At 54.6% G+C, this 9,874-nt stretch overlaps 1 protein-coding gene across 5 annotated transcripts in view; it reads left to right on the top strand.

Moving 5' to 3' along the window:
• RGL3 (ral guanine nucleotide dissociation stimulator like 3) overlaps nt 1-8,527 on the top strand; it is a 12,580-nt gene extending 4,053 nt beyond the window's left edge. Inside the window, exons 6-20 of one of the 5 annotated variants that reach the window (XR_003901480.1) lie at nt 1,753-1,895; nt 1,983-2,198; nt 2,909-3,012; nt 3,121-3,205; nt 4,267-4,323; nt 4,431-4,517; nt 4,726-4,758; nt 4,845-4,966; nt 5,640-5,735; nt 5,837-5,905; nt 5,992-6,088; nt 6,706-6,858; nt 6,945-7,059; nt 7,563-7,712; nt 8,039-8,131. Coding sequence is in view for 4 of the 5 variants with exons in the window: in XM_029918996.1 (XP_029774856.1) it covers nt 1,753-1,895; nt 1,983-2,198; nt 2,909-3,012; nt 3,121-3,205; nt 4,267-4,323; nt 4,431-4,517; nt 4,726-4,758; nt 4,845-4,966; nt 5,640-5,735; nt 5,837-5,905; nt 5,992-6,088; nt 6,706-6,858; nt 6,945-7,059; nt 8,039-8,157 (1,496 nt within the window). In the remaining variant the exon portion in view is untranslated. Of the gene's footprint in view, nt 1-1,752; nt 1,896-1,982; nt 2,199-2,908; nt 3,013-3,120; nt 3,206-4,266; nt 4,324-4,430; nt 4,518-4,725; nt 4,759-4,844; nt 4,967-5,639; nt 5,736-5,836; nt 5,906-5,991; nt 6,089-6,705; nt 6,859-6,944; nt 7,060-7,562; nt 7,713-8,038 lie in introns of all 5 variants that reach the window. The other 4 variants (XM_029918998.1, XM_029918996.1, XM_029918999.1 and 1 more) reach the window with 4 other exon arrangements.
• Nucleotides 8,528-9,874: the final 1,347 nt, after the last annotated feature.

Below are 9,874 nucleotides of genomic sequence, written 5' to 3'. Positions count from 1 at the left end.
TCATTTCATGGGTCTCTTTTATTCTATGACAATCTCCCTTTGCCTTTTGTTTAATGTCATTGGGGGGGCGGTGAAGAATGTGTCATTTGTCCTGAGGAGTGTCTCATATTCTCCACTTACCCATTTGCTGTCTCATGGTGACATGCAGCATTTTCCTCTATCCCCATATTTGCTGTAAGACCTATAGATTTGATTAATTTAGGTGCAATTTTTTCCCAATGACAACTATTTAAAACTAGGGTTTTGTAACACCATTTGTCCTAATTTGAAATGAAAGATAGCTAATTAAATGCACTTACAAAGATAATGAAAAAAATAATAGTATGGGGTTGTAACTCTAATATGAGGGAGAAATTAAGTGGAAGCAGTTTATATGGTAATAAACTGTGTTTGTTGCTGCGTTAGCACTTGGGCATGTCTCACTAGGAGACGTGATGAGTTTGCCTAGAGCCTTTGTCTCTTAGAGCATCATGATGAACGTGACAGTCACAGACACCAACTAACGCACCACACAGGTGCAGTACCATAAACACTGGGGACATCGCTTTCCAGAATAGTGAACAAAACTCGTAATTTCCAAACAAACCAGAGTCCAGACTTCAACAGTCCTGGAGCTAACCTAGTGGGTGTTCAGGGGCAAGAGAGTGGAGTTGTAGGTGCAGATGATTGTAAACGGGTTTTCCAAGGACACAAAGTCTTCCAGGGACATTTGGAGGCTGAGTGGCACAAATTCACTGTGCCTGGCGGCCCCCTTGTGGCAGGTTTCAATTTCCAAAATGTCCTCTAGGGGGCGCCACCACTGACTCCCACTAGGGGAAAAATCATTCCTTTTTTTTTTTTTTTTTAATTTAGTAGGATCCATGCCCAATGTGAGCTTGAACTCATGACCCTGATATCAAGCGTCTCATGCTGTACTGACTCAGCCAGACGGGCACCCCAAAAATCATTCCATTCCTATTGATTATTTTATAGCAGTCTAGTATACATGATCCCATTTGATTTTTGAAAAATCCAGATGAAGAAATCAAGGCACAAGTGAGGTTAAAGTTCACATAGCAAGGCTGGTGGACTTGGATTTGAACTAGAGACTGACAATAACCTTCCTTTAACTACAGAGTTATACCACCTCTCAACACAATAGGGTAGACAGATTTTATTTTAATATAGGATCAAAAACAAAACAACCCCCCCAAAACCCACAAACCTCCCTTTTTTAAAAAAATGTTTTTATTTATATTTGAGAGAGAGAGAGAGAGTGTGAGCAGGGGAGGGTCAGAGAGAAAGGAAGATACAGAATCTGAAGCAGGCTCCAGGCTTTGAGCTAGCTGTCAGCACAGAGCCCGATGCGGGGCTTGAACCCACAAACCGTGACATCATGACCTGAGCCAAAGTCGGAGGCTCAATTGACTGAGCCACCCAGGCGCCCCTCAAACCTCCCTTTTCCACTCTAGCCTTAAGCACCTGGCTTCAAATCTCCACCCTGCCATTCCCTGAAGGTGCGACTTAGGGCAAAATTTTCCTGCCTCAGTTTCCCCATCTGTGGAAGGTAGGTAATACCTCCCTCGCTGGGTTACTGTGTTAAATCACCTGGGGTGGACGACCACCCAAGACGCGACATGAACGTCTCTGTTGCTCTGGCACCCTTAAAATACTCAGGGAGGTTTCCATTTTGCAGATAAGTAAAGTGAGACTCAGAGACACCAAGGTCACACCGCCAGTCCAGGATTCAAACGCCTTCTTCTACTCCCTCAGGCCCTGCAGGAGCTGCCCAGACCCCGCGCCCAGACTTGCCAGAAGGCTGCTGGGAAGAGGAGGAAGGACTGGCGCAGGAAGGCCCTGAGCTCCTAGACTTCAGCGTAGATGAAGTGGCCGAGCAGCTGACGCTGATGGACGCGGTGAGGACCGGGGCAGGGCGCGGGATGGGGCGGGGTCCGCGGAGCACAGACCCTACCCACCCACCCCCACCCCCAACCTTCACCCAGGAGCTCTTTTCTCGGGTGCGGCCCTGCGAGTGCCTGGGCTCCGTGTGGTCCCAGCGAGACCGTCCAGGGGCCGCAGGGACTGCTCCCACCGTGCGCGCCACTGTGACCCAGTTCAACATGGTGATCGGTTGCGTGCTGGGCTCCGTGCTCGGAGCGCAGGGCCTGGCCGCCCCACAGAGGGCGCAGCGGCTGGAGAAGTGGATCTGCATCGCCCAGGTGCTGGTTGGGGGGTGAGGGGGTTAGGGGGCGTGGGGTCGGGACATGGGGTGAAGAACTGGCCTGGTGAGAGGCAGACGAGTGGAGGCGGAAGGCCCAAGACACGGGGTCTGGGAATGAGTGGATGGTTGGGGTTATCAGGTGCCTAAGGGAAAGCCTAGAAGGGGTCCAGGGCTAGGGCCAAGAACTGCAGAGGGACACTGTGGGTTTAGGGATAGGAGAATGGGGTGGGAGCCGGTAATGGGGAGGCGGTGTATTGGAGGAGGGACCAAAGCCCAGAGAAGGGGCCTGAGGGCCCTAAAGGGACTGGGTGGGGGCGGGGCAAGAGCCTCAAGGCTGAGTCTGAGAAACATATGCAGGCCGGTGGAGGGGGAGAAGGGGAGGGAAAGTGTGGACGGCTGATACCCGCCCAGGGTGAGACATAGGCTGGGGAGGGTTGATCTGGGTCCTGGGGAGGTACTGTGGGCAAGTCTAGGGCTCCGGAAAAAGCGAAGCGGGGACAAAGGAAGCCCAGGTGCGAGGTAGGGAGTGGAGGGGCAGGTGGGGGAGAGTCAGGGTCCCGAGGGAGGAGCCTGACTCTTAGTAGCTTGTCTGGATGTGGGACTGGTTGTAGGATTCTGGCCTGGGGTCAGGAGTCTCAGATCAAAGGTGGGTCGTAGCTGGGAGTCAGGCTCGGGGTGTGACCAGCACCCGCACTCCACGCCCCCCAGCGCTGCCGTGAGCTGCGGAATTTCTCCTCCCTTCGTGCCATACTGTCCGCCCTGCAGTCTAACCCCATTTACCGCCTCAAGCGGAGCTGGGGCGCCGTTAGCCGGTGAGGGCCGGAGAAGGGGTGGGGGGCCCTCCTCCGCCCCTGCGTGGCTCTGACCTTCCCAGGCGCTGATCCATGACCCCTCTCTTGACCCCCCACCCCCTCCCCCAGGGAACGGTTATCCACTTTCAGAAAACTTTCGCAGATTTTCTCCGATGAGAACAACCACCTCAGTAGTAGAGAGATTCTTTCCCAGGTAAAGATGGGTGTGGACTCGAGGATCCCAGGCCCCCAAAAAAGGGACCTGGGGCCGGGCCGGGCAGCGCTTGTCATTGTCATAACATTCAGTGTCCTTCCAAACACACCTCAGCCATGACCTTCCCCCTTGTTTTCGGGCAGCCACACAGCTCTACTGCCCCTGGTGCCCTCATTAAGCTCACACGCGGTGACTGCCTTGTTTATTCATTCAACAAATACCAGAAGTTACATGGAGAAGGTCGCTTGAGGCCAGAGTCCTAGCAAAGAGTAAAAAAATAAAATGGTGCTAGGACTTGACTTTGATAAAGTGAACTAAAAATGACCTGCCGAGTCTAACTGAGTGTGGGCAAGATTGAGATTCTAATTGCAGCCAGGTGCCGGTCCTTAGGGTGAATGCAGAAGAGATGGAATGTGAAGCGTGTTCCTTCAGCCCAGAACATTCTTTCACATTCACCTTCTTCAGGTCTCGCTCCGCTTGCTTGCTTATTGCCCTTATCTCTGCCTGGCAGTTCGGTGATTGCTGTCTTCCTCCCCCCCCCCCCCCCCCCCCGCCTTTAATGTCTGCTCTGTGAAGCCAGGATTTTTGGTCTCTTTGGCTCACTGCTGCCTGTCCAGAGTAGTTGGTCAGTAAATATCTGTGCATGAATGAATGTCTTGAATAAAGGATAAGAGATCAAGGAACAGGGAGCTCTGAATTAGGTGCCTACTGTGTACCAGGCACTGTGTCAGGAGACTCCCACCACGAGCCAGACAGATGAGGTTCCTGCCCTGGGGTGGGGGGTGCAGGGAGATATCAGGCCTTTATATAGGGACACGCACCATGCAATAGTAACGGCCTAGAGATTCTATAATTCGTTACCAGCTAGAGCGATGCTGTGAAGGCAAGGTTCAGGGCGTGGGCTGCAGGCCTGTGTCATTCAGGCCGGGACTAGCATACTCACCTGTTTGGGGCCGGTCCTGGAGGCCAGGGTGCCCATGGTGGGTCTTGAGGCATGTTTCCTGAGAAAAGGGTCAGAGAGATCCCCCCCGCAGGACTGCTCAGTTCTTCCTTCCCCCCAGGAGGAGGCTACTGAGGGACCCCAAGAGGAGGACACCCTCCCAGGAAGCCTGTCCCCCGTGAGTGAAGTGGCTTGGGATGGGGGCGAAGCAGAATCCCCGCAGAATGGGGTGGTATGCGACGGGCTCGGTGGCGGCAGAGAATGACTGGAGCTCTGGGGCCACAGAACCTGCCCCCAGGCCCTGTCCCTTACCTTGGCACCTTTCTCACGGACCTGGTTATGCTGGACACGGCCCTGCCGGACATGCTGGAGGTCTGACCCCTGACCTTTGACTCCTGACCCCAGCACCACTTCCCCGCAGCACAGTGGGCCTCCTGACATCCTCCCCTTGACCCCGCCGCATTCGCACTCCCTACCCCAGGCCTCCTTAGCGCAGTGGGGCTCCTGACATCCCAGCCCCTGACCTTGACCCACAATCCTTGATTCTGGAGGCTCTGGTTCAAACAAAGTTTGCCCTCAGGGGGAGCTCATCAACTTTGAGAAGAGGAGGAAGGTGAGTGGCACTGGGAGAGGAGGGGGCATGGTGGGGGACAAGGTGGGGGCAGGGCAGGGGCAGGTTCTCAGAGGCCGCCCCCTCAGGAGTGGGAGATCCTGGCCCACATCCAGCAGCTGCAGAAGCGCTGTCGGAACTACCGCCTGAGTCCCCACGCACCTATCCTGGCGGCCCTGCGCGCCCAGCGCCAGCTCAGCGAGGAACAGAGGTGACCACGCCCAGCCCCCCCTCCGGCCCCCCCACGTGGCACGCAGGACCCACTTGACCCACCTACCGCTCCAGCTCCTCAGACCCCCTCCTGAGCCCCGACCCCCATTTTCTCCAGTGAGGGCCCCAGTTAACCTGTGACCTCAGATTTTGACCCCATCTGACCTTCCGACTTCTGGCCATTCCACTCACCTGTCCTATCTGTTTGCCTGCCCACCTTCTGACCCCATCTGACCTATGACCTCACTCGTAACCCCAGGCTGAATCTCTGAGTCCAGTCACTGACCCCTAGTTCTGAATGACTGACCCCAATTTTCATGTGTACTTAACCATCCAACGCAGCAATCCCAACTGTGTCCTTTCATTCCATTGCCCCAGTCATTGACCCCAATGATCACTTGACCTTGAACTCTCTTTGGCCCAGTTTTACTTCTTAATCCCACACAGTGAATCCGGTGTGACCTGTCAACCAAGCCATCTCCCGTCTCATCTCTAATCAGGCCCCGATGACATAATAGCCCCCCCCATTTACTACCCTGACATGTGGTGCCCAACCCCTACTGCTCCCCCCATGCACCCAATATGCGGCTCCCCACCCATTCCAGGGAAGCTCTCAGCTCATTCCCTGCTGCTTCCTGTCCCCACCCCACCCCATGTGCCCCTTGACCCCTCAGCTACCATGTCTCCCGTGTCATTGAGCCGCCAGCTGCCTCCTGCCCCAGCTCCCCACGCATCCGACGGCGTCTCAGCCTCACCAAGCGCCTCAGTGCGTGAGTCTTGGGGTGTGCGTGGGGAGAGGCCTGGGCAGAGATGGGAGACCGCTCCAGGGACCAAGTCTGATCTCCTTCTCCTCCCTCATCTCTGTCTTTAGAAAGCTGTCCCGAGAGAGGGGCTCACCCCCTGGCGGGAGTCCTGGGGACCCCTCCTCCCCCACCTCCAGGTGAGCACCCGGCTAGTGAAAGGACTGGAGATGGAGGATCAGAGGTCAGGACAGCCGCTCGACCTCAGGCTCTGTGTCTCCCTCAGTCTCTCCCCAGGGTCCCCCCCATCTAGTCCTAGAACCAGAGAGCCTCCTCCTGGCAGCCCCCCGGCCTCTCCAGGGCCCCAGGGCCCCAGCACCAAGGTACCAGGAGCCTGTGTGCATATGAGACTGTCAGCACCCAGAGCCGTGTGTGTGTGTGCGCACGCACACATGTGTGATTTCATGACCAGGCATGTACATAAGAGACTGTACACCCGCTTGGCCGAGTGCCCTGGGTATCTGTCCAGGAGACCCCGTGCACCTCCGTGGCCCTGTTTGAGGGACTATCCCTCAGCCTGGCTTGTGCTAAGACCTGGACCCATGAGTCGGCTTGCCCACAGGGCACTTTTGGGCATGATCACACGTTTGCAAGGATATGTGTGTCCCCAGGAATGTGCACACCCAAAGTGGAAACACGGGCACACATATCCCCACTGTCCATGGGACCAGGGCTGGGGCTGTTGATGGACTTATGGATGCACAGCAACTGTAAGCGTTCGTGTGTGCTTGCTGCTGTGTGCATACGATTTCCTGTGTGTAAACAGCCTTGTGTGTTTGTTGGTCATGTGTAGGTTTGTTTTTGCAACAGAGCGTGAAGGTCTGTATGTGATGGGAGGGCAGAGGTATGGACTTGTGAGTGCACCCCAATTGCCCGTCCCCAGGCTCTAGCGGGAAGGTTTAGGCTTCCCCCACTTAGCCCCCACCCCCACTGCCTACAGCTGCCCCTCAGCCCGGACCTGGCAGGCTCCCGGCCCTTGGCTTTGCCTCTGAGAAGCTCCCACATCTCCTTACCGGGGCAGCAGGGATCAGAGGCTCGAGTCATCCACGTCAGCATTGACAACGACCACGGGAACCTGTATCGGAGCATCCTGGTGAGGGGTTGGCCCGGGACCCTGCTGGCGTAGCCCTGCCCTTGGAACTTGGCGGTCACGCCTCACTACCCGCCTTCTCTTCCCAGCTCACCAGCCAGGACAAGGCCCCCACCGTGGTGCAGAGAGCCCTGCAAAAGCACAATGTGGCCCAGCCCTGGGCCCGTGACTACCAGCTCTTCCAAGTCCTTCCGGGGGACAGGGGTGAGCAGGGACGACTTGGAGGCTGGCCTGGGGAGTAGCTAGGAGGGCTGCAGATTGACTAGGGTCAAGGCTGGCCTCAACACAGCCATGAGGTGGCTCTGATCTGACACAGAGTAAGAGTAAGATAACACAGGGTGGGGGTAAGAGGCAGTAAAATATTTGTGCCTTGATTTTTGTGGGGTCATGAGGTTGCCCCGGCTGGGTGAGGGAAAGGGGCCACTTCTTGGGATTTGTGGGGAAGTGAAATTGTCCAGGGTCACGTGGGAGAGGGAGGAAAGTGGTCGTTTTGGCTTAAATGTGTAGGATCATGTTGTTCAGGCTCAGCCTGATGGGGTGGGGGGGGCTTAATAGGGGGCCCTGGGCTTGAATTATGGAGGAAATGAGTCTGTCCCAACTCACCATGGGGACTCTGAAGTTATCTGAATGTGGGACGGGAGGGGGCCACACCACACGGTATTGAAATTTGGGGAAGGGGAACATGACATTGCTCAATGCAAACACAGGTAGAAGGTTCCCCAGTTCTCAAGGAGAGGACATGACATGAGTTTGGCGGGACATTAGGAAGGAATACAGGAGGTTTCTCAGCTATCAGGTGCGAGGACCACAGACCATACAAGCTGGATGTAGGAAGTCAGAAGGTGTCCAAGTTTATGGTGAGAGCATCATGAACTTCGCTGGGAATTGGCTGGGGGGAAGGATGGGTGAGCAGAAGTTGTTTGCCATGGGTGACCTGAGAGTGTGCAGCACAGAGAGAAAGAGCAGGAGGTTGCCCGGGTCCATGGTGGGACACGGTGGCAGAGACTTGAGGTTGTACAGGCATTGAGCAGGCAGTTGTCCGGGCTCCCAGTGAGAGGCTGGGACTGGCTGGAGGGACCCAAGGTTGTTGTGCCGGAGGCAATGGCAGAAGGTTACTTAGGTCTTTCGCGGTGGAAGTATGAGGTGGTGCAGGCCTTTTACCATCATGTCCACCCCTGGCCAGAGCTCCTAATTCCCGACAACGCCAATGTCTTCTATGCAATGAGTCCAGCCGCCCCTGGAGACTTCGTGCTTCGGCGAAAGGATGGGGCCCAGCACACAACCACCATCTCCTCAACCTGAGGGGCCCTCTTCTCCCTCTAGGGGCCTGGCCTCTATCACCATGGAATTGGGGGGAGGGCTCCGCTCCCAGAAAAGTCGCATTCTCCAAGAGAGCCATTGTGCTCTGTACCGCGTGACCCCCACGCCCAACTTTAGCCCACTGGATGCCATCTCCCAGACACTCTTGGCACCGACCCAAAGCCATCAATCCACAAATGGCCAGGCTGAGAGCTTCCTCCCATAAACACAGAAGGCAGGTGGGGCGCAGGTGAGGTTGGGGGGGGCCAGACACTTCCCCAGAGAAATCTTATAACTGGGAGCGACCCCTCGGGACTGACAGAAGTGGATGAAAATAGTGCCCAGAGTGACGAAACAGGAGGTCTGTCTTGTCTGTTCTGTGCCTTGTGTTCTCTTGATCAAGATTGAAATTAAAAAAGAAAAACTGAAAAAAACAAACAAACCCTGAACAGCCTCATGAAAGGGTCTGGGTGAGACATGACCAGATGCCAGAGAGTGGGGGGCTGTCACACACACAGAGGTTGGGACTCCCCGATATTTGGGGGGCGATATGCTGCTTTTCTGGCATGTATGTGGGAGACTGAAGAAGTGAAATTCCACTGGAATCTGAGACAAGTAACATCATCACCCATAAGTCAATAGGGTGTGAAGATAGAGAGGGAGACACTGTCTCTCTCTGCTGGGGTAGGAAGAAGAAACAGAAGGTAGGGACAAAGGGACCCATAGGGCCACCTACAACAGAGTCCTAACAACATAACTGCATTCATTTTTTTTGTATGTTTATTTATTTATTTAGAGAGAGTTAGTGTGTGGTGGGGAGGGGCAGAGAGAGAATCCTAAGCAGACACAGTGCTAAGCTGAGCACAGTACGGGGCTTGAACTCACAAACCGTGAGATTATGACTTGAGCCAAAATTTAGAGTTGGACGCTTAACTGAGCCACCCAGGCACCCCCAACAATGACATTCTGTAAAATTGTTTTAATGTTTGTTTTTGAGAGAGAGAGAGAGAGAGAGAGAGAGAGAGTGTGAGCAGAGGAGGAGGAGGAGAAGGAGGGAGGCACAGAATCCGAAGCAGGCTCCAGGCTCTGAGCTGTCAGAATAGAGCCTGACGTGGGGCTTAGACTCATGAACTGCAAGATCATGACCTGAGCCGAAGTTGGATGCTTAACCGAGTGAGTCACTCAGGCGCCCACAACAACTGCATTCTTAACAATAATGTGTTCACTTAGGAACTTCTACTCTGTGCTGAACATCACCTAGGAGCTTTCTATAGCTCACTGTTACTCAAGGATTTTTGTGCTTCAGGTGTTCGGAAACCCAAATCAAACAGACATGCAAAGAGGGAAACTAATGGCTCGTGTATTTGGAAAATTCATTGAGTCCAGCTTCAGTCACCATTGGATCCAGGGATTCCAAAGATATCATCAGGATTTTATTACAGTCTTTGGGCTCTGATTTGCTGAGAAGGAGACTGGACCCATCCCCCTCACTCCCTGCCAAATCCAAGCACCGTCTGTGGCAACAGAACATTACCGCTTACTTTTAGCTGGCCACCCAGAGTAGAAAACACATCTCCAGTCTCCCTTGCAGCAAGATGTGGTCATGTGACCAAGTCTTGGCTAATGGGATGTGGGCAAATTTTAGTCCTGCTCCTAAACAGAAGGCCTGTGTCCGCCCTTACCCCCTTTCTACCCCCTGCTGGTTCGAATGAAGCAGCAG

This window comes from Suricata suricatta, chromosome 12 (genome assembly GCF_006229205.1).
Source record: "Suricata suricatta isolate VVHF042 chromosome 12, meerkat_22Aug2017_6uvM2_HiC, whole genome shotgun sequence".
NCBI classification, from domain to species: domain Eukaryota; kingdom Metazoa; phylum Chordata; class Mammalia; order Carnivora; family Herpestidae; genus Suricata; species Suricata suricatta.
Note: the sequence above shows the minus strand (reverse complement) of the source record. Positions and strands in the feature narration are given on the sequence as shown.